General features: G+C 39.0%; 1 protein-coding gene across 2 annotated transcripts in view; it reads left to right on the top strand.

Annotated features, from left to right (window-relative positions):
- necab2 (N-terminal EF-hand calcium binding protein 2) overlaps nucleotides 1-25586 on the top strand; it is a 157171-nt gene that overhangs the window by 114433 nt on the left and 17152 nt on the right. For both annotated transcript variants that reach the window (XM_039614492.1, XM_031734289.2), the window contains one exon: nucleotides 6202-6258. In XM_039614492.1, the coding sequence (XP_039470426.1) occupies nucleotides 6202-6258 (57 nt within the window). The remainder of the gene's footprint in view (nucleotides 1-6201; nucleotides 6259-25586) is intronic.

Here is a 25586-nt window from a genome sequence, read left to right on the forward strand (position 1 = left end):
TGGTGTGATGACCATTTCCGTTTGTGCTTCTGCCATTGTAAATGCGTCAGCGTTTGCGTCTGTGTTTCTCTGCGTCTGCCTTATCTGTGTTTTAACAACCAGGTTGTTTTGTGTTTCTGCCATCCGAGATCCACTAAAGTTGGTTGAATGTCTCCCCTATTTAAGGGATTTGCCAGTAGAATGTGCACTGTGACATCACGGGCTGTTCCTTTGATGTGCTGTTCCTTTGAAGTGCCATGATTGGACCAATTCAAAATAAAATGCCTAAAAAACCTACTGTAAAGGAAAGGCTTTTATTTTGTAGCACATACTGAATTAACACTATAAAAACTACTCTACAGGAATTGCAGTAAAAAATAAAACAAAAGCAAAACATGTTTTTTTAAATGGTTGTTAAAAAAACCTAACCAAAGTAGAAGATGACTGTTTAGTGGAAAGTATTCGACATTCTAGAGATTCTCATGCATAATAACTTCTTTCATGATGTAAACTAGTATAGGTAGAAAACTTTCATATTTAGTGAAAGATATTTATTGACACTATCCAATGAGAGTTACTGAATGTCTGTAGGCAGTGGGATCTTGGTGGTTGCTGAGGCGACAGAATGTCATCTATGTTTTGTTTTAAATTCAGTTTCATTGCTGAATCTAAGAAACAACAGGCTGTAGAGGGAGACTTTAATAGCGGTTTACTAACTCTTACTATCATATCCATTGTGGAAAAATCTGTCCATATTTAGCATAATATATTTGAACAATCCAAGTATGCAAACTAAAATTCACAGGAGAGCTTATGAGACCACAAACACTGTTGAGGTCCAGTTCAGAGACACAGGTTTTGCAGAAGCCTAGAGGACAGCTGGCAGCTACAGATTTGCTCAGATTTGCTGATCTGGTTTTTTCCCCACAATTTCAACATTATGAGTAGGGATGGGTACCGTTCTGACATAAACGGTAGTAACCAGACCAAAAAGCAGCGCACATTTCGGTGCTTTATTTCGGTGCTTTTTTTTTTTTCTTGAGATGTCATACACTTTGGATTCTAGCCAATCATTTTACCTTTACAAGGATAGTAGGCGGGCCCAGATACGTAGTTCTTTTAGAGCAGCGCTACAGATTAAAAATGCCCAAGGCAAGCGGTCAAAAGTCTGGCTGTACTTCACAGCAAAAGATGCAAACTCAGCAGCCTGCAACAAGTGCTTTAAGCCCCACGCTCCCGGTACCGCCAGCAAAAAGGAGGAGATCAGGTTTAATCGGTTATAACACGGGGTGAGAAATATAAGTCTAGACATGTGTGGTATCCACAGAAACCTCTGAATCTCAGCTAAAATGTCATTTAAACCATTTCTACAACCACCAAACTCAACGAAAACAAGCCATGATTAAACGAGCAGTTATGCAAATGCGCACAAGTCTGCTAAACAAACAAGGCGAACCAGAAATTCTCCAGACTTCATGTAACCAGCCAAAGATAGGCTGGTTATCTTCCAGAGCTATCACCAATTCCAAACACCAAGTTTCACCACACTGACCCAAATTCACTGAATGAGCCGCAAAAGAAGACCACAAAAACACACAGCAGCGCAAATGCACTAAGACAGAAATTGGCTTACCTTCCAGATTTCCTCCGTTATTTTCGCCGGTAGTCGGTAGCCATGTGATTATCAGCAGTTACCACGCCTACCTAGCCGCATCAGAGTCGTTTTCTGTCAACAACCTCCATTTTGACCCACCTATAGACACGTGACTGGACAGACGTCACATGCAGTAAATTTGGGCCCACGTGGGTTTTGGCATTACAACGTCTGATTGGTTGACGTAACGTGAACGTGGCATCCTTACTGTGACTCTATTGGCTCAAACAATTAAAAAGAGGTGTCAATCATGCAAATTGACCAAAAGAAACCAAAGTTACAGCCCCTCAGAGTTTAAAGGGCCAGAGGCCAATTAAGCGCTCCATGGCATAAAAGGCCCATTACCATGTAAATGTGTGGTTAATTCTTCAAAAATGCATTTAAAAAAAAAAAAAAAAAAAAGCATTTTTAGGCATGTTAATAAAATTAATTAATGACTGCTCTTAAATACCTAAAAAACTCAACTGGCATGGTGTCCAATTGTGTGCAAGAATTGGACATTTTTGTACAACGTCTGGATATTCATGTATTGACAGCGCTATAATTTTTCACTGTTTCACTTTAAAAACATAAATCTTTGCACAGATGATGTTTATATGTTGTTATAACAACATATAAACACCATCTTATCTTAATGACTACAAGGTCATTAAGATAAGATGGGGCCTGATTATGAAATGATAGCACCATATATGGTGCTATCATTTTGCAGAAAAAAAGAGACCACTAAAAATAAAAACATGAGAGGTTTTTGGACAAAGTTTGTGTTCTCCATTCTTTAAACACCGGTTTGAGCACCGTTTAAGCACCAGCACCGTTTCAAAAGTACTGATTTGGCACCGGTATCGGATAAAACCTAAACGATACCCATCCCTAATTATGAGTAAACTAATGCAGGTATGAGAATCAGGCATAGGCTGTGTTTTGAAAAGTGTCTATTAAAACCTGTATTAAATGTATATGATCAGATCTAAGATCATCACACTGCCCCTCTGATTGTCTCCCCCCAAGCTTGCTTAAAAACACTTTTAATACTGTTGGGCTTTTTGTCCTGAGATTAATTAATACGTCCTTTGCTACCAGCTCCGTCCCATCATGCTTTAAACAAGCTGTAGTTCAGCCTCTTCTTAAAAAACATAACCTCAACCCAACTGTTCTTTCCAATTACAGGCCAATCTCAAAGCTTCCTTTTCCCTCTAAAGTTTTGGAGAAAGTGGTCTACTTACAGCTGCAAGCCCACCTTGATTTTAACATGATCTCTGAAAAATTTAAATCTGGTTTTAAATCACTACGAGCTTTTTAGGACAACTCAGTTTTTCATAAATGTTTGTAAAGTCAAACTGCATGGCTAGGTGCTTGATTTTTTACACCTGCAACAACAGGACTGAAATCACCTGAATTGAAAGATATATAGGTGTGGTTGTCCACATAGTATATATACCACAGATAACCAAATTTTCTTTGACTGTGTACAATATGTGCATAGAAAAGAATGGAAATCATACCCTGACTTTTATATTTAACACAAACGTGACTCTAGATGTCAGCTGACGTTGCTCATTAACTGCAAGACATGTAAAAGGTAACCAGTGCTGCAAACTTTTTGCTAATTAAATAGACAGCGAGGTGTTTACAATATTTCCACTAAAACGACTTTATTTCAATTACAATCAAACATATACTCTGAATCGTGATTTCCCCTGCGTACTAAAACATAAAGGTAATTATATCTTATCTTAAGTATATTTTGGGGAAATGCATTAAGCTTAAAATTTGTACTTTTGTGTTTTTCCTATTCAACTTGAAGATCAGTAGTTTTGTAGCAACCAAGGATCACATGCATGAGCTAAGGCTGAAAGGAGTTCATCTGGCACAACATCTAGAATAGAATAGAATGGAATTTAACTTTATTATCATTGCACATGTCACAAGTACAAGGCAACGAAATGCAGTTTGCATCCATCCAGAAAGTGCTTTAGCCATAATATAGATATATTACAAAATATGGATCTATTATGGATCTATCTCAGATGCATTACTGCAAGATTTCACCAATAAAAAAGTATGTCAGAATTTACCCTCTCCTGTTTCCCTGATAGAAGCAACAACATGTAAATGACCAATAGAAGCCCAAGCAGACAACTGAGCTGATGGAATCAGTTGGAGAAACTTTTCTTCACTCCTCAAAGATGACTTCTTCAGTCTTAGCTAACTGCAGGTTTCATATCTTTAGCCATTTTACAATGCTGTGATTGCTGCCATTCCCCAACTCTCTGTGAATGATTCTCATGGCCACTGATCAATGGTCATAACAGTTTGCATACTAATGATCACGAAACAGAGCTGTTCAGTTGGTCAGTGGTGCTAATTTTGCTCTTTATGCAAATTTTGAGGAAACCTCCAGTGACCTGAACCTGAATAAGTCACAGGAATGAGTGACGAAACTTCCTGGGATTTCCCTACCTGGATGATTGAGCATGCATCTTTCCTATATTTCTTAAGATTTTCCAAACATAACAAAGTTAATATTATTTTAAACCTTTTTTAAACCATTATTTGGCAGTTTTTTACTGAAAACATCTTCCAAGTGATGCAGGGTGTGAAAGAAAGCAGCTGATTTGATTTGTAAATGCATAATCTAATCTTATCTGACAAAATATAGCGCAGTTCAAACAGAACATTAGTGAGGATAAACAAAGGGCTGAATATTTGACTTTAATTTGCTAAGCAGGCAGACGCACAACTCAAGTGAATGCTAACATGTTAGCTATATCAGTTTTGTGAAGCAGTAACACATTAGCATTGTGAGAAGAGCTTGTTAGTGAGCTTGCGTTGCTGAAAACAAATGTTAATGCAGGTTTAATGGAATGCATGCCATTAGTACTGCTGCTTTGTAAAGCACTTTTAAGAAACTAGCAATGGGTAAACAAAGCTGTTTCACAAAAATGTCTTTCAGTGTAGCATGTGCAGTAAGGAAAATAGCAGGCAGTGAGTCTTTTATGTACTGATCAGCCAACAACACACGGCACCTTTCATTTCAGTCCAGCTGTGACCATACTGTGTCACATTAGGTTTAAATCATTCATCCTAGGATTTGGTATGTGTGAGTGTCTGCGTGTCACCTGCCCACTGTGCCGGACGCCGTGATCCTGCTGAGTTTGGTAAAAGTCTCGGTTGCCCTCGGAGCTCCACAGACACTATTCAAACAGTGCTAGTCATCAGTCACCTTGGTGACAGACACCTGCAGCGCTTACTGTGATTTATTAGAGCGGGTTTATATAACGCTGGCTCACAGGCAGTGAAAGTGGAGGGGAAAACTGAAAATCAATGTTGTGCCATCTTTGCACACAGTCACTATACTATTGTGCCACCTGGCTTTGCTACTGTCTTGCCTGAAGGATATATTTGAACTTAATTTAATCGTACCTTTCACTTAATTGACCTTCTGCTAAACCCCTCCCCTGAAGCATGGCTGTCTCATAAGAGCAATGCCCATTATCTAAAGTATGGTCTTTTGGTTTTTTGGCCTTTTTAAAATGAACAGGATGAGAAAAAGTTTAAAGAGGTGTCAGTGGCTCATTGTTACGAGGTTATGTATTTTCTCTTTCACAGTTGTGATTGGGTAGAAATAAAAAAAAAAAATAATAATTTTTTTGCCAGAGTTGTACAGATTTCATTTTGGCTTCCTGGTGCGAACTGAGGCTCTCCCAAGTATCTCTCATCCATAGAGCCCAAGGATGTTCATTTTGGCTTTATAGTCATGCAGCCGCTCCGGTCGGGGGTGTTGTTCAGGTGGAAATTTTAAAAGATAGCTGAGGGCCTAGGGGATTATTACCAGTTCTTGCTAGGGCTACACTGTAAAACACAATTCTGCTCTTTGTTTGCATTTCTTCTTCTTGAATATTCAGATGCTCAGCGTGTGTTGAATTTTTGACTGGTAACCCTTTTTTTTTGTCCTACTTCAGGCTCAGTAGTCTCTGACACAGGAAGCTGCAGGACGTCCCTAAAACTGTTTGATCAGAAACTAAACTCTGCTTTCAAGCTTAAAAACAGATTTTTTTATCTTTTAAAATTATTTAAAGCGCATAACTAGAGTTCATGCTAAAGAATGTTCAGTGTCAGAGAGCTAGAAGTGAGAGATCTTCTTTTATTTCCTTATGTGTAAAATTCAAAATGTAAAGAAAGAAAAAGTACCGTGCACAACTTCCTAACTAAGGAACCAGAAGGTTAGCAACTTTTGTAGAGGAAACAACAACTCTCCTAAATGCTTTCACGTCTATCTTCTTCCTCGTGATGGTCAACAAGATTTGGGATTTCAGTCTTCCATGTTTACATCTTTCATGTCTGCTTCTCTCAGTGCTTCTCTCCGATTCCTCCTCCCTCGTTCTCTACAAAACGTAATCTGTAAAATACATGTCCTCCTTCTGTGCCCGTCTCTGCAGCATGTCCAGAAAATCCTCTCATTGTGAGCTGCTAATGTGTGCTTCAAGTTGTAGTAGTAGTAGTTGCTGTCGTTGGTCTTGTAGATTGACATGTTGCTGCTGCTGTTGTTGTGCTTCTCCTTGCAGACGGTCTGGTTTGACCTGCACCAGAGGCTAACAGACACAGATGGCACCACCAGTGCAGTGAGTACACTAAACACTTTAACGTTGTCCATTACACTGCAGCACACAGCCTTGGGCCGAGCATCGCTTTCTGCTGCAATACCTTCCTTACACCGCACTACCCTGTTCCTGATGACGTACCTATATGATGCAATTACTAGTGGACAGCGCTTATGCATGGCCAGAGCTTTCCAAAAATAACCCTGCTCTGTGTGTCTCTCTCATGGGTGTGAACTTATGAATTATTTCCCAGGAAATGTGTGTGTTTTGTTGTCTGGATCCGAATAATTTATAGGCACCGAGTATTCTCCAGAAGAACAAATAGAGTAATACATTATCTTATAACATCTAACACCCACAGAGAAAATAGCAGGCATATCAGGAGTGCAAGACAAGTGCAGCATATTCAGTATGATTTTGTTTGTGATAACAATCAGTGACTCATAGAAAAAACAAAAACCATAAGCACGATCTTCTTTACAAGCCGTATTCGGATTCAGTCATAAATCACAACATCTTCCGTTACAGAAACCCAAATATTTGACACCATTTTCACACACTACTCCAGCTAAGATTGCATATCGCAAACAACACATGTATGCCTGCAGTGAAGTAGAGATAACAGGGTGAGAAGTATGAATGCCTGAAAAGCCAAAAACAATCTGTCTTATAGCAATGTGGATTTATTGTAGTCACAGTTACTTTTCCCTTTCCGATTTTCCCTCTTATAAACCAAAGACATAAGAAAAACGTCCTTCACTAAGGGGTGCTCGTATATGTCTGAGAATCGTTGAGATGGTGTCGTTTACCACATTGATTCTTGCTTATAAAACAGGCTGAGGGGTTTAACTGGCTTTGGTATAAAGTTACAGTACATTTACACTAGAACAAGCAGCAAATGACCCCTGGAAAAATCAATTCCATGTGGTGTATTTATATATCAAAAATCACTTTATGCCAGTTAGAGCTATTAAGTTCTAAGTTTTATTTAAGAAAGCGCCTTTTAAACCATTCAAGAACACTGTACACAAGCAATAACAACAACAAACATAACAGTTTACAAAATAATAAGGATAAAACGTTGAGTAAATAAATAAAATAAATTAAAGTAGCAGGATGGGAAAGTTTATGTGGAATAGGCTATTGTGAACAGGTGAGTTTTGAGTCTGGACTTAAAAAGAGGGAGGGAAGTGGTGTTTCTTATCTCAGGAGGAAGGGAGTTCCAAAGACGGGGGGCAGAGCAACAGAAAGCCCTGCGCCCCATGGTGGCAAGCCGGGGGGAAGGGACGGAAAGAGAAAGAGAGGAGGAGGATCTGAGACACCGAGAAGGAATGGTGATGTGAACCAGGTCAGAGAGGTATGAAGGCGAGAAATGATGGATAGCCTTGAATGTGTACAAAAGTATCTTGAAATTGATGCGGTATTTAACCGGAAGCCAGTGAAGCTGCTGCTGAGCAGGGGTGACGTGGTGCATAGAAGGGGTCCTGGTGATAATACGGGCAGCAGAGTTCTGGACACACGTTGAAGCTTATGGATGGATTTTTGACTAAGACCAAAAAGAAGAGAGTTGCAGTAATCGATCCGGGAAGTGACCAGGCTATGAACAAGAATGGCAGTGGCATGTGGGGAAAGAAAAGGACGGAGACGATTAAAAGTATAAATTACAATCACTGGGCATGTATCGACAACACTTCAGTCCCTGGGTTAGCTATAAATTTAAACAGTAAAAATGACTACTGAGCACATCTCTGAAATTCTTATACATTAATACTTAATATGTATACATGAATTTATTGCATGTACCTGTGATCTATAAAAAATTTACAAAATTGATCACCAGTTCAGAGTGTTATACAGTTGATGATGAAATGGAAAGGCCCTTTGAAGTAAAAGTTAAACTCAATTAAAAAAAAGTTTTTTTTAAACTATCAAAATTACGACTTACCTTAAAAACCTGGACTCAGCCATCCAAAGCAATGGACAGTACACTAGGGAGGTGAAGAAAAGAGTGCAGGCAGGGCAGTTTGTGACAGAAGGAGAGCAGCAGGAGGCAAAAATATATGAGCGTGCCAACATGTTGACAGGAATTTAGCAGGTACAATATTTACTATGTTATCGGTCCCGGTTTAGCATGGCATCGTGGCCTTTATGACTTCGTAATGAGGTGCGGACAATTAAAAGAATGAGTCCCTCACACCACCGAAACAAAGACTCTTGTGCTGCCACTTTTATGTTGTCGAGAGACAACTGGGATTTAGTTGAGTTGTCTTAATCTAAGTAGTGACTCACCTAACCAGCACCACCATCTTTTTGCATCTTTCTATATTTGTCTGCCTCTTTCTATAGTCCTTTATTCCATTTTTCATTTTAGCATCATGTTGGTGTTGAAGATGGTTTGGTGAACCGTCACTATCTGGGCCCCTTTACCTGCTTCATCTGTGATTAAAGCCACACAGCCTGAATTAGGTTACAGAAGTCCAGTTGCTTTCTTTTCCAGGTCTTAGGAGGCTGGAAAAGAAAGCGACTGGACATCTTTGAATGTCTTGAAGAGGCACCTCTAGGATCCAGTGCAGTCCAGTAAATTTCTTTCCAACCTCTGTAGAATATCTGTTCTTTTTATGTAAGTAAAGTAAGTGTGTCAGTGCATATGTTTCGTGCATTTGTGTTTACATAAACCCAAGTTCAGGAAGTTTAACACAGGGCCTTCCTGTGTTTAAGGGTGACCTTTGTAATAATCACAAATGCGCTCTTGCCCTCAGCAGTCGAGCCACTTATGGCTCTCAATTTGCTGCCTGGTAGCCACGAGGGCCCTGACTGACTTGTCCCGTTGTCATGGCCACTGACACAAAAAAAGGTTATTATAAGCGACTATCCACATGCGAGGGAGAAGTTTTAGAGCCCTGATTTGAAATTTAAATGCAGCTCCAGGAAACACTCCTAAAACACTTAACAATGTGCAATTATAAAGAGAAGTAACAGGCAAAGGTAAGAAACAGGAAAATTAAACTTGAAAAATAATAGAAACATTTTATGAAGCCATACCTACTTTGCAGTCTTTAAAAAAAACGATTCCAGTATAACACTGCGAGGCAATTAAACATAAAAATAGCTACTGGTAATCACCTTGTATAACAGGATCCATTTGGCTGTTTGGTGGCCTGCTTTACAAAGCAAAGTGAACAGAGTCCAGCTGGGACATTTTTGCCTTTGAGATAATGGTGTTTGTGCTAACACACAGACTAGGAAACCACTCTAGTGCAGTCCTCATGGTAATGCAGCGCATGCTTCATCCCGCCATGTCAGAGCTTCCAAACACGTGCGAGTATTTGTGTGGAGTTTGTGTACACCAACAGTCAGTTCTTTTAAATGTGAAAACTCACATTCAGTTCACAGACATTTAGACACATTTTTTAACAATTTTTTTGAAAGTGAAATGAAGCAGTTCTTCAGTTCAAAGTGTGCATAGTTTAACTGACGGTTAAACGTCATCATGGCCAAATGATGACGCTGCATTTACTGCATTTACATCAACCTACAAAAACATACATGCTTTAACTAAACCTGGAGTTTGTTTAGTAAAGATAGTAAAGATAGTAAAGATATCCTGAGTTTCATTTTTTACTTGTGACCTTGTGGCGTGTACTGTGCCTCTATTGAAACTATCATCCACAACTGCTTTTCTCTTGCAATTCACAAAAGCACTGACCTCATTACAAAAGTTACAGTGATGCCTTTTTCTCAGCTATCAGGATGAACTCTCTGACATAGATGTGAATGACCTAACTTCCTCTGAGTGGTAATTTAGAATGTAAATTTAAAATCACAGCACTGCCACTGTTTTTTTACTTATTTGTCAAGTCATGGTAAATTTGTCACACAATATTGTGGTTGTGCCGTCATCTTCGATGCAGCGTAGAGCAGCAGCTTGGAAATAGTTTGAATGTGACTGTTAGGATAACAATAGTGTTGTGTTGGGCTGTCTGACCGGATTGAAAGATGGAGTTGAGCTCAAAGAACGGTAAAGATTAATGCACCGCATACAATCCAAGTACGATGCATTTACTTCTTAGATGTGCTGATTAAAATGACAGTAATTAAGCTGACTTTAGCTACACATTTAGCCTATTACAAAAGGCAATGGCAATTTTATTTTAATAGTGCATTTCACTGCAAAGTCAATGTGCTTAACACAGAAGATAAAAACATAAAAACCTGTGTAGGTTTATGATGCCTTAAGATAATAAAAACAGCAAAATATATTAAAGCAAAGCAAAAAATAAAAAATAAAGCAAACGCACCATTTGAGTGTAGGCCTGAGTGAATGAAAAAGGTTTTGAGTGACCACAATAGCTGAAAGCACCCTGAGTGTACTTAGATCTCATTTCAGGAACAGTTAAAACATGCGCACTTGATTAAGTGAAAAACCTGACTGAGCATTTTTCATTCACTTCAGCACATTTTTAATTCTTTTTCCCCTGCTGCACTCATGGTGCTCACAGGTGAAAATATTGTGGATGGATGGAAGGATGGAGACTTATCAACACTGTGTGCAAAAGCAGAGGACCAACTGTTCTGATTATCAGTGATAAGCCTGTTATTTATGATCTAATACTGAAGAAGAGGGTCTTTGTAACATAATAACAAAAAGCTCCTGAGGAAACTAATCTGAAAATGAAGTCGTAAAAACTGCAGTCTGTGGAGTCAGACCACTGTAGATTCACAACTAGATTTACACGATTGCTTCTGCGCTGAAGAAGAGAGCTTTTTTCTTTCAGTCATACAAAATACAAAGTGCAAAACTGGCATGCGGAATAGAGGTCCTATAAAGGGGTGGGATGCCACTGAATACATGGACCTTTCATGGATCTTACACACAAGTTTGGTCTAATATGAAAATGTAACAAATGTTTGAGTTTTGAAGGTTCCCTACCTGCAGTCCTGCGTAACAGGATGCCTGTCTTCACCCTTGCTTTTTATTACCGTGGAGAACACATTTGTTTGCTCAGGGTTTGAAGAATCTGCTGTTCAAATGACGAGCTTCTCTATCAGTATGTGTGCAGTATGACTTCATGTATAATGATAAGTACTGATACATGTGCACGATTTTCTTCAATACAGGATCTGCTCAGAAAGTAAAGAACATATATTTTGTATGTGATGTTGATGGAAATGTCGGAAAACTATTCCCTTTTAAAGAACTATTATTATAAATAATCTCCACCTGAGAACAGCTGTCCGTTACATAAGCAGTGGCTGAAATCGTTCCCAGAAAATCAGACCCTCGCAGATTGCCTCCCTCTTAGTAAATGCTGCAAAATGTTCCACCAACCAAACGTATTAAAATTCCTCCTGTTGTTTGCATCCAATCTTAGACACACTTCACTGATTACATGCAAACTGGGCATTACAGTCTATCGGATCTGTTTGATAAATAAGTCTCTAGACACAGAAAGCTTCTGAAATGAGGTTCTAATAAACCTGGCTTTTTGTTCCAAGACTCGAATAAAGACTTGGCATGTGTAATGAAAATGAAATGGAATGCGAATTTCCCTTAATTTTTCTACCACCACCATTCGCTGCCTCTCCTCAACTGTTTCCTCTTGCTTTACAGCTGAGTATACCATCACCTTTTGAGCGCTCAGGCCCTCTGTGGTACACCTCTCTTGCATCTTAACAGCAGTTTTTCATAACAAGGTCATGCTCCACTTCACCTTTATATAATTTCACCCCTCCCCTATAACTTCTATTTTGCTCCTGGATTTTATTACCCATCATCTCCCCTGCCCATTCACTGTTCTATCAAAGAAATCACGCCTCCTCTCAGCACAAAGACACCTCCGTGAGTTGTATCGGCACAAAGGGGATCATAATAGGATCACATACTACATGAGAGATGTAAAGATAATTTGACATTGCAGTTGGGGAGCTGAATTAGCATGTGCATTTTATTTGTAGTGGATACTTGTCAGCAGTGAGTGGCTGGCTGACAATGAGCTGTTATGAGAAGTAGGTAACTCAATCACATACACTGTCTTTTGATCCCCAAGTGGCATGTGAAAAAAGACAAGAGATGCAATAAAAACAGAAGAAGCCAGAGCCAATGAAATCTAAAACTGGAAGTGTAAAGCAGTGGGATAGAGACGCAGTTTAAAGGTGTAAAAAAAAAAAAGTGAATAAGAAAGTAGATAGTGTAGATCAGAGAACACAGGTGCAGGTTTATGAGGTCTTTTTAGCACAAATAGCATGAATTTCTTGTGTTTTTTACCCGAGATTTATTGACTGTGCAGAATATCTTTGCACAGGTTATTCAACTAAATAAAATAATAAATTAACCACATGCACTCAGGAAAGAGCAAAAACCCACTGTTATAGGTTTCATTTTCTAATAAAATATCACATGAATGCAGTCACGCTGGGCAGCTAACACGCACAATGCTGACCTCCCACTAACATTATACCAAGAGTCATTTTAGTAGTATTATTGTTATTGTCATCTAGACCCAACTGAGAGAATCACAGAAATGTAGTGTTTCACCAGAGGATACTCTCAAAACCATAAAGGTTAGCCTCCTGGTGGGAAAAAGTCGGGGACCAAGAACTGTGATTAGAGTTCCAGCAACACTTGAAGTTCAATTCAATTCAATTCAGTTCAATTCAATTTTATTTATATAGCGCCAAATCTAATGCTGGGCATACACTGTGCGATTTTTTCAGTCACGTTATTCAGCTTCTGCTCAAACTGTACGATTGACTCGCAGGGGTTATAAGTTCGCAGGTCACGATGCAGGGTCTCACACTATATGGCCCGATGCTCTGATGCGACCTGAATGCTCACTCTGTGCGTCCATAAAATGAAGGTTATAACAGAAAATCTGTCACTCGCTCTCCCTCTCTGTCTCTCACTCACACAGATGCGCACCATCACCACCATCAACTTTGCTAAAATGCTAATGAAAAACATTGATCAGGCAGCTGTGATTGAGCAGCAATGTAAATCCAACTATTTTCACGGTTGTTGTGGTCGTGATAATTTTGTGAGGCCACATCGAAAAGGCTCGGATGAGCTTTCCAAAGTTCTACAAGTGCCTCCATCACTTGTGTCCAGATCACATGCTGCACTGCTGTGCTACTCTGTCTTTTTCACCGACGTTTATGTGTTTACGCGTGCGCAGCTCAAAATGGGCCAAAAATCGCACAGTGTAAGCCTGGCATAAAGAACAGTGGTGTCAAGGCACTTTATATTGTAAGGTAAACCCTACAATAATACATACAGAGAAAAAAACCAACAATCATATGACCCCCTATGAGCAAGCACTTTGGCGACAGTGGGAAGGAAAAACTCCCTTTTAACAGGAAGAAACCTCCGGCAGAACCAGGCTCAGGGAGGAGCGGGGCCATCTGCTGCGACCGGTTGGGATGAGAGAAGGAAGACAGGATAAAAGACATGCTGTGGAAGAGAGACAGAGATTAATATCAAGTGTGATTCTGAGGTCTGTTAACACATAGTGAGTGAGAAAGGTGACTTTATATCATGGAAGTCCCCCAGCAGCCTACACCTATTGCAGCATAACTAAGGGGAGATTCAGGGTCACCTGATCCAGCCCTAACTATATGCTTTAGTATAAAGGAAAGTTTTAAGCCTAATCTTAAAAGAAGTATAAAGAACAACTTCATCCTCTTCATCATCTACTGAGCACATTGGCAGCAGGTGAATTTGTGCCAGAAACCTCTAACAGCCATGGCTGCCTGGACACAATGTTGTGTTAGTGTTTCAATATAAGGGTAATAATGTAAAAATGTAAGTTGTTCCCGTTTTAACTGTTTCCTGATTTCACTTATGTTAAATAATTAGTTATGGTGACCTGATGTATAATAATAATAATGATTATTAGAATAATAAATACATTCAACACATGCAATCAAGAAAGAGCAAAACCCCACTTATTATGGGTTTCTTTTGCTAATAAAATATCAGATGAATGCAGTCACTGAGTTCAGTCTGAGTTAACAGACAGATTTGCACGTTTCACTTTTTGCTTGTTTAAAAAAAAGATGAATTAATTCCATTAAATTATTGAATGATGCTCAGCGATGTTTATCCTCTGTCTGACCAAGATTTAATTGAAATCCAACTAAAAGGTGAATTGACTAACATTTCCATCCATGGAGCCATGCAGCTTTCAGGGCCAAAAGGATGCGTCCTATAGTTATTCATCATATCTCAGCCAGTTTGTTTGTTTGTTTTTTAACATATTTACTTAAATCATAAGTGTTATGTTGAATAAGTATTTCTGGACATAAAAAGCAAGATAAACTGACTCTGTTTGGCTATGATTCAAAACAGGATTTTAATGAGAATACTTAAGTAGTTGGGTGAGGACAAGATGCATCATTGGAGATGGAGCTAACAGGCTGGGATGGCTCAGGAATGGAGAGCAGGACGGGCAGAGCTGGCAGGCAGGCAGAAAGGAAGACAGAATTGACTAATGGCTGAGGGAGTATGAGTGTGGAGTGGAGCCAAAGGTTGGAAGCTTGACCCATGCCGGGCAGGTCTAAACAGAGAAAAAAACTGGATCAGAGCAAAAGATACGTGGAGCAAACTAAACCGAGCAAATCACTAGCACCAGCAAAACTACTGCAACTGGCACAACGATTTGTCAGACAATAGCAGGAGAGGGCAGATATGCTGCAGAATAATGTGCTGATGACCAACAGATGTGTAATCTAATGGGAGAAATGCTGGGAGAGCTGAAGATGAGGAGGCCATCCCTACCATTCACAAATACAGAACACAAGACAGAGAAAAGGGTGAAAAGGGAGAGAAGATTCTAAATCAATTACCAGATCATTATGCAAGCTAGCACTGGGAAAGTAAGTTTGTAAGGGTTCCAAACAAGAAGCAGAAAAAAGTGAATCAGGAAGCAAAACTTCCAAGCTGAGAAAGCAGAGCCATACTTTACTCCTAACAGAGACATTAATAAATGTCTGAAATGTTGAATTTAATGTATTCCAGATAAATTAAGCAGACAGGCAGGCGTAGAGGAGAAAGTGAGATTCACAGAGGGACATTTGGGATGCTTTGAAGACTAGTATGAAAAATAAATCAAAAACTTATGAATATGTATATGACCATATGAAGGGGTCACACATTCTGCAGCAGCTCCCTTAGTTGGACCATATTTCTCAAACTCCAGCAGTGCTGACTCAGATGCAGGATGACTTAGGGGCCTTCCTTAAACTGAATCAGTGCTACATAACGGTGCTTTGTCAGTCTAAACCTGATTTTTGCTGGGCAGAATGCAATCATCCTGTAAAACTAATGAAAGTTTTTGTATGTTTATTCTTTCTTTCATATGCTTATAAGAGTTTTACCAGAACACCTGGAAGACACAGAATCAAATTACTTTACCAATGTTTCACTTGTACCCTAGTCATTTGAACCCACATATCAAAATGAGCAGAGTATTGACTTGTACAGGTGTAGTCTGACATTTTATGTACACATATTTGTTTTCCTGCTGAGAGTTGCATAAAGTTGACAAATTGAGCTCTTGTGTTTTGTGCATTACCTTCTGAAAGCTACTCTTGATTTCACACATTAGTTTTTGGATTCATGTCTTGAAATCTAGAGTCTGGTGTTTTGGTCTTTGCCATCTTAGTCTTTTAAAACTAGATACATGTGTGAGAGGGTGGAGGTGATAAGCTAGTGCTAACACTAGCGAACTGGCTTGGTTAACAAGTGGCATCCATAGTAAGCTTTGATACACTATAAGGACACAATAAGGACTGGGCGAGCAAAACAATATACTTACAGGAGCTTGTCAGCAATTGAAACCCACGCCATGAAGCTCCGGGCGCACGGTTTATGTGCTGATGTTAAAGCCAGAGGAGTTTTGGAACTATTATTGATTGAGTAGAGAACATTAACTGTATCTTAGTTAGCTTTTTAGAACAACTCACTTTTTCACGATTGTTTGTAAAGCCAGACTAAATGTCTAAGCGCTTGATTTAATACACTTGTGCCAATGGGACTGAAATCACCTGAATTCCAAAACTTTTGTCCATATGGTGGATATATTATTAGTTTTGGCAAACAGAAAACAAACTTAAGACAGGACACTGAAAGCACTGGAAAACACTGGTGTTTCCAAGTGTTTGACCCCCAAAGTCCAGTTCATTTAACTGGTAGCTGCATAAAGGGCCAAAGCATGGGTGAGCATTCAGCAGTTAAGCATTTAGTTGGTCTTGGGTATAGCATACAGTACTCTGATTGCTAACCTTGTACACACCTGTAGCGCCAATGCTTCTTCAAAATGAAGAAAACTGCCTCTGTCAAAACTGCGGTGCTAGGTTGTTAAAAAAAAATCTGTAAGTTATGTAAGAAGACAGCATGTCATTACTTCCAGAAAATGCCCTCATTAAGCCACAAAATGCATAATGTTATGAACATCACTGTGACTTCCAAGAAAAAAACACAAAAACTTTTCTCAAAAGCTTGTGTGTGGGTGCAAAGAGAGAGAGGGCTGAGATCTGAGACGTGTACTCAGGCCTGGATTGTTAAGTGCAGTGTGAGTGCAGACCAACTGGGCAGTGGGTAGATGAGATGCACATACTCCTGACTCTAACTCATTGATTTAACTAATTAATAAGTAATCTTTGGAGGTGGTGTATTAGCAGATTATATTACCTTTGGACAGATGCAAACTATGTTGCATGTTTTATGTCTTTTGGTTAAGCTCATGTGGGAGTAAGGGGTAGCCTGCCAGCACCGCGTGTCTCAATTATGACAATATACACAGTTCGCAATTCAAAAACAAAAATTTATTTTAAAATTTTCTTTTGGGTATAAATTTAACAAGCAATGCGCCTGCCTCTGTTGTATAAAAAGCTAAACCATCTATACAGTGCTGGCTTTAGCTTTACAACGAGTTTGCAGGCATGACACTGCCTTTGCAAGGATAAGCACATTTCCCAAAATATCAAATTATTTCTCTAAATGCATTTTTGTCCTGTTAGCTTTCATAACATCTTAAGTCATGCTTGGAGAGAGACTGTTGCTTTATATGCAATTGTGTCTATTTAGGGTATTACACTAATCTTAATTGCAGTTCTGTGTAGCATTAGATGGACTTGAAAGTCTTACATATGGCTTTCTCAGGCCTGTAGCTGTGCTCCAGTGAAGCAGTTGATTCAGAAGTGTTGCACAAGTAAAGTGGTAAAGGAGTGTGAAGAGGGCTCCTAGCATGCATTTTCTTCATTCACAACCCCCAGCCTCACTGCTTTATGGAGGTTACCACTGCTTTCCTTTCATGAAGCAGCACATGATGGATCAGTTAGCTTTGATTGTTATGTCCAGCTCCAAGTGAGATCCTTCCTGCTGCTTCAATTGCCCTGACTCGCAAAATTTCTTTCATAAAATATCCAGGGTGTAAATTATATTAGGCACACTAAGAGAATTCATAGATTTTTTTATACAGTCTGGAGGTCATATAGATTTCAAGGTACCAGGTGTTTTGAAGCCCAGTGGTTTGCCTGCTCAATGCACCATTGGAGATTTTTCAAGGTGACATGGAAAATGTACAAAAGAAGAAGGAATTCTTCTTGACTTTGGATTGATGCTTTACTACAAAAGAATACAGAAAATTTTCCACAGGTTCAAGTTTTGGAAGAAATAATAAATAAATAAATAAAAACGAGATTGTTCAGCTTTTTGTGACTGAACTTGTTTTTCTGTGAGCCCTTTTTAAAAAGTGAATGTCTGAGTGTGTCAGGCTTGGAGCCACGAGTCATGGAGATTACTGACAAGAAGAAAAATGTAGCACCAGTGTTTCCCTTTAAAGGTACAAAAAGCTATTTCTTTTCCTGTTGAGTCCAACTTGTTTGCGGTCATAAAGATGTCCGATAACCAAAGTTAAAATGCTAGCAACTATGTCAGAGTTGGTGCAAATGTTCCTTTTTACACGGCAAAATTAGACTTAATGACAGGACAGTGGTATATTACAATCATGTCTGACACATGTGAGATCTGAATCTGTGAGACTGGAATCTTCTCAGTGTCTCCAGTCATGATATATGAATGGTGGCACTTGTTCCCTGAATGGCACCAATCCCCTTGGTAGCTGTTTGTGTTCTTGGCACTGGAGAATTTCTCTGTAAATTCAATAACTGCTCCACCGTGCTTTAATCAGCCACAACCCCCACTGCCTCTTTCTTTCTCTACCTCTCACTCTCTGTTTGTTTCTCCCTCGTCTATGCTGCAACACAATTTAGTCCACTTAGCCAGGAACCTGACAGCTTGTTCACTGTATCTGTTCCCGTGTGTGTGTGTGTGTGAGTGTGTGTGCGAAAGAGAAAGAGAGAGACAGACTCATCCTCTCCTCCACCTCCATATTTTTTAGCTTTGCCTTTATTACTTCCCTTCGCTATTAACTGACGTTGACTGATTTGGTGCAGGCTTTTATCCTGCCTTAACTGTACCAAAAGGCCCCACTGTTATCCAAATGTAGCCATACTGTGTTTTTTCTCCCCCCTGTGCTAATAACGCACTTTATGATCCGTATTTAATTACTAACCAGCATCAAGACTTAGTACACTGACAAATAGCACAACGATACGTTGCAAATTGCCCAAAAAACAAAAACAAATGTGGGAGATTGTGATAAAAGCAACAGCAGGTCAGGCAGAATAAATGTTTTAAAAAAAAGAGAGGGAATGAGAGAGAGCGAGAGAGAGTAATTCCCAGAAAAGCAGGATCAAAACGATGGAAAACATTTATACAACCAGCAGTAAAGTACAACCCTATTTTTGTTGCATTCAATTCCAGGTGTGATTGTAATATTCTAAGACTGGACCAGTTAAAATATTGTGACCTTCAAGGTCATCTTCCTATGCACCCCTGGACCAATTTCAGTCTATGTGCTAATTTTAGATTGCTCGCTTAGTGCTCCAGTGATCAACGCTGCTGATCAGAGTTTGTTGTCGTCAGACCAAACCGTAGCTTTTAGTGGTGAAGGCCACAGCTCCTACCCATAATGCAGTGCATGATGTGAAACATGCAGTCAGGAGAGTGCCATCCATCTTCAGCATTCAGTGTGTAATTTGAATTGATTCCATGGTTTTAGACTCTTCAAGACTTAAATTTTAACGTCACAAGGTACACGAGGCTGGTTCCAAGAGCAGATCAGTTCATGCAGACTCCCATATTAAAGTGCTCCACATAACAGCGTTGGTATCACTCTTTGTCACAACTGTTTGGTAGGTGGGTTTTTTTTCCTAGGCCTTATTTCTTCTAACCATTGCCCATTTGTTTGTGGTGTTGGTGCCTTATGGAGCATTTTTAGGGAATTATCTGAGAAATATGACTTGCTGTGTTGTATTGTTGAATAAAATTGCAGAATTTAACTCTTTTAGAAGAGTCTCTTACTATCATCTCCATTAATTAGTGGGTAGGTATGTCTGTGCAATGCACCCATACAGTTTATCAGTATAGATTATTAATAAGACTTGTTAGCATTACCTGATCCACATATGGTAACTTCTAGCTCAAAAAATACAAACAAAAACAAACAATGTGGCAGCAGCCAAAATGAAACACCAGAGGCTTCAAAATACAACCAGAAATGAGTGGGTGACATGACTGTGAGTTGGTCTGTCCTTTATATACTGTACAGCCTATGGCTGGCTCCAGGGCAAGGAAAACGCAAGATTTATTGGCCACAGTAACACAGTCTTTGGTGATCATTTGGAAGATTTGCCTTCCTGTGACTTCTTATTTTTCCCAAAAATGGAATTAAAGTTGAAGGGTTACCATTTTGACACAGTGGAGGAGATCAAGCATGCACTGGAAATGCACAAATGTAAATGGCCACAGTATGAGTTCCATGGAGTGACCTAAATATAGCAGCAACATTAAAACTCATGCAGAAACTCAACTCGGAAGGCAGACTGGTCAAATTTAAATCAGGTGCATTACCTCGTATAATTATTATGCACCGGTGAACCATAAAGACAACAGGGTATGAAACAAAAGAGAACAATTCAGAGAGAGAGCCCAGAAACTATGCCTGTGTTAGCCGTTTGGCACTGGCTGTTTTGTTCATTCTTCCAGGCTGAGAAGTGTCATCCATAAAGTCAGGCACTTTCAAAATAACCTGATGCGTTTTTTTATTATCTGGGTTTAATATGAGGGATTTGTAAATGTAAAGGTCTAAGAATTCATAAACACAACTAGACTTTTTATGAGCTAATGTCTTTTTGGAATAAAGTTTTGGAAGATGCTTATCAACTATTTGATGTGCTTCTCAACTTTCACACAATGTGTGATTTGACTTTATTGAAAAAGGAGACAGACTATGACTATGAGTTTTACTCCATAGTATTTCCACTCTTGGTTTGGGTATTGTTTTCTTTTCTTAAATTCATATCACATCTTATCTGACCTGCCCAATCAAACCTGAACCGAGGGGGGGTGGGGGTAGTATTTTTGTAAATGCGTTGCTTATAAATGTGCTTTGAGATGTATGCAGAGAAGCCCCACTGAAATGCAACCCTCACCAACAGATGTAAACATTGATAAAAGGAATAATTTGGAAGCTGGATGGAAAAGCACGAAGGAGAATGAAATTAGAGGTGCTCAAAGGAATTCATAAGCTGAGAAGAAAGAAAGTCCTCCGGGGCTAGAGAGGTTCTGGTTGATATTTCAAAAGCAAAAATTCCCTAGTACTTATTCCACATAATCATTGCTACCTGAAGGTCATTACAATTTATGCAACAACCCACTGAGCTTTGCATATGAGCAATCAAGATAATGCAATCTGAAAGGATACAAAGTTAGTTATCCTGAAAGGAAGAAACGCCCCTCAGAAGTTAGATACCTCGTCTGAATTAATGTACAAATAGGAAGAGCTCCCATGAAAGGTATGTGCGACAGGCAAGGGAGACACACAAGTAATTTCAGAGGAAAAGTGCTTGGGCTTTGTTTGTCACTTGGAGATGGGTAAAATGAATGAATGAGCGAAGGTGGAAGCATTAAAAATTAATCTTTCCTTTGAAATACTTCAGCTGTTGTTAGGCAAGCAGGTACAGCTGCTGTTTCAGTTACATCTTCTTTATAATGACTGGAACTTGATAGCAACACAGGGATTCACCGTAGCCAACAGACAGTGTTTCAGTGTCGAAACTGAAAATGCTACCAATGTAAAAATGATTTTAAACCATATTAAATGCAATACTTATATCCAAGCCATTTGTGCACGTATGTAATTCAAGTTGTTAATTGCAGTATTACTGTAATACTGTTTCCAAAGTGATTTCCACAGTGCATTAGTACATTATGAAACCTCAAACTGTTCAGTGTAGCCACTCACCCTAATTTTGGCAGGCTGATCCATTTAAAATAGTCTCAGAGATGGAATTTTAATACATCTAGGAGCTGCACACTACAGCCACAATCTGATTAATTGGTTTTGTTTTCATTTTTGAAATGCCAAAGCCTGGTCCAGTTCCAGATTTCATTCATCAGAACATTTAATTTGTTAAACTTAGAAATTCCATTTTTTTTTCTTCTTCTCCTTCTTCTTCTTCTTTTTCCCTTCACTGTGACTGAGGACTGAGGAAACTTAAACAGGCACTGGTATGGTTATCACTTCTCAAATTAAAACTGCACTTATAAATCTCTTTTATCTTTATATCAATTAGTAATCATTTAAATAAAATTGTATCATGTGAAAAGTCAGCAAACTCAGAAGCTCCCCTAACGTTTATGGAGATTTTAGGGAAACAGAAATGTAGATGTTCAAGGAAAGTTAAACTATCCATAGCCAGGATATACATTATACATCATCACCAAAATACCTGGCTTGAAACCAACCTTTAGCCACAATTTACAAACCACTGATCCAAAACACTCCAAGCTGGACACTGCACTTACTGGGGTCCCCAACAACACATTTCGAACAACAGTTTCGAAGCAGGTTGGATGAAAAGAAAGGACAGGATTACAAACACACACACACAGTGAGATATTTCTTGGTGTTACTCTTGTTCTGTCATGTGAAAACTACACAACCCATAAAATGTGTTCTACTTACCACGAGTTTCAGTATTTTTGTTTTTTTTCAACTACCTATAAATGACCAAATATTTGATGGACACAAAAAAGAAAGCTTGCATGCACATCTGATTCTGTAATAATATGTTTGCACAATAATATGTTAGACATAACAATTTTGTAAGCCCACAATCTGTCGCTGTTGTCAAACGTACTCTGCCCTCAAGCGGTCAACTGATTCACCATGAAATAGTCACGTCGTATGTCAATTACATTGTTCAATCAAGTGTGCAATCAAGTGAAATCGAAAATTATAGTAATTTACTCTTACATAACTACTACTTTGATCTTTAGCTCTCCAGATATTCCAAAAGGATGCCAATCACTGCTTTATGTGAAGTGCTGCTCTTGTTGTTATGTATTTATTCTTTTTCTCCTGCTGTTGCAGTCAGCAGGTGAGTGCAACTAATACTTTAGTCATGCATCTGTAATTGCAGCTACAGGAGATGCGGTTTATTTCTAAACTAATGAGTGGCTTGTTACCTCCTCCTTCTTCTTCTTATAATCAATGAGGGATCAATCAGTGAGGGTTTCCTTGAGCTCAAAACAGGGCTGATGGATGGCAGGAGAAACAAAGAGAAATAACAGAAGAGAAGAACTGGTGATAACAAACAAGCTCCAGGATCATAAATAAAATGGAAATAGGGCTAAGAGAAAACCCTAACAATCAAATGATACCTATATAGAAGACCTATATGGGTAATGGGTATTTCCCAGTTCCCATGGTAACACTAGACTGATCCTCCACACATCCCTCTAGTCCTCCCATTTTCACACCCAGTACATAATAATCCACATTAGAGCATATTCCACACACACACACACACACACACACACACACACACACACACACACACACACACACACACACACACACACACACATTAGCACCCACAGGCTTAACACATATAGCACAGTATCTACATAGTGTGTCCTTGATAGAAGGTGATGATTTCTGCATATTTTACAGAGTTGGTGGTTTAAAACCTCACTGGGGATTTACATAGAGACGTGAAGAAGGAGACAGAAGAGAAATGCTTTTTGTTTGACATACATTTGCCAATATACTATGTGTTTACTACAGTATAGTACTCACACTGTGTTTCGCTGATAATTGCAGAGCAAAATTACAATCAATTGAGAAAACGGTTACTCAGAGCCCAACGCAGACAAATAGGTGGTGTCACACAGTTTGGTACTCATCAGCAATCATCCACATTAAAGCAAAATTAAAGCGGCAGCTTGGAAGTTTGTTTGTTTTTTCTCCTCTAAAACCCCAGTTAGTCTTTTTGTAGTTTCTTGCATCATAAACACTTGATAAAAAAGTAGGTGCTTGGAAAGAGAGACAACAAAATTATTATTTAATGATGAAAAACTGAAGAATTTACTTTTTATGTTTTAAAGAAGCAGAGCCTATGAGCAGGTTCAGACATATTGCCATGCATAACGCTCGCCATGTCATGTACCAAACCCACCCTCCCAATATAGAAGTCTTTTCAAGCGCCAAATTTCCCCCTGATATGTTAATGTTGCTGCTGCCATGTAAAGCTCCCTGCTGTTTCAACCCCTCCACCACCCCAGCATCCATTTATAAACTTCGGAAAGATGTTCACCCATCAGTCCCCAATTTTAGAGCATCTTTAGAGGGAATGACCATTTTGCAACATAAACTCTAAGTATATTATCCTGCTGTAATAAGTCAGCCACAAATGTGAGTTGTCTGATTGAACTGTAATATGTTCAGCTGTTGCAGAACATAAATTTCATTCTCTAAATCCTGTCATGCATGCATGGAAAAAGCACCACAAGGCACTTTTCAGAAATCACACTCAGTTTATCTGGATTTAAAAGCTCATTTAAATGATATTATATAGTGGATTCGGTTTCCCATGTTACTACTGGACCATTTAAATGCTCTGGCTTGCTGGAGTAGTTGTAAGCGAAGACACAGAGATGGTCCAGTTTTCTATGGAATTAGAGTTTGGTTCTGGATCCTCTCTGTTAGACATTCTCATTCCCAAATCCCTCATATGAAGAGGTTTTTCTGGTACACAGCTCTGTGAAGTCATGGAAACACTGTAAAACATAAAGGAAGGGCCCAAATATAGACACAGACAGCTCCATCTGCACCAGCTCTGGTCTTAAAGTGTTTCTGAGTTTTCACTGTTTGCACTGTGGGAAAGGAATGAATTGGTGTGCTTGACAAATTTGGACTGGGGAAGCATTTTTGAATTTTCAAACCATTTTAAAAGTGGTTTGGTTTCAGTCTTCTCATTTTTAATGCCCCACCCCCATGCCTGAAAGGTCCTTGCTTCCCACCTGTGCCTAAAATTCTGGAAACATTTCTGATACGGAGCTGTTGTTGTTGTCTGACATTTAACCACGAGCACTCAGTGGGCTTTTGAGTCGATGCAGAGCTGGAGACAGGAACAGGAAAATACAGAAATCAATAACATTTTTACAAGCCTGTGAACTAGGCTCCACATGTCTTTATGACACTGTGGTAGTCAGCCGCTTGTCCAATCAAGCAGACTCATAGAGTAAAGAGTGTCCTGTAAGCACACACACACACTCACAAACACTGCAAGGATTGGATTTAGCTGTCTATAGTTTCATTTCATTGTAGATGGTTTTGCTGATGCGACATGTTTACACACATTCACACGCATTTTCATGACAACTAAAGATCCATCTACAGAAAGACTGGGAGGTACAGCCTAACGCTCTAGACAGTTACAAATAGTTACAATTAATTTCAATTGGTTTGTCATTTCCAACATGTGCATGTTCCCAGGGAAGGGCTTTCTGTCAGTCAGGCTCCTGTAAACAATCAAACACGCTAAGTAGTCATGAACGCTCAGTATATCAATAATTATGACTGCAGCAGTGATGGATATTTCCACTTTCTGTAAGCTGTACAGACTCAAAACACAGAAGATTTATGATGGAGCAGACTGACGCTATTAGCAACATTGTCCTTAAGTTTGCTTTATCAATCTAAACATAAAAGCTCATAATCATGAAGCCAAAAAAGAAAGAAAATCAATGTAAAATACGTCATGTAACTCAGTACCACATAAAGCATATATTGTTTTGTGAATTTTCAAAATAAAATTGATCAAGTCTAATCTGATGTGTGGATAATTAACCTAATTCCATTATATCCAGTTTGGATAAATGAGAAGGCATTATTAGGATTATAAGGATTATTGGGGTTTTTCTTAGATTATTACTGTATAAT

This window comes from Oreochromis aureus, linkage group 7, assembly GCF_013358895.1.
Source record: "Oreochromis aureus strain Israel breed Guangdong linkage group 7, ZZ_aureus, whole genome shotgun sequence".
Taxonomy (NCBI): domain Eukaryota; kingdom Metazoa; phylum Chordata; class Actinopteri; order Cichliformes; family Cichlidae; genus Oreochromis; species Oreochromis aureus.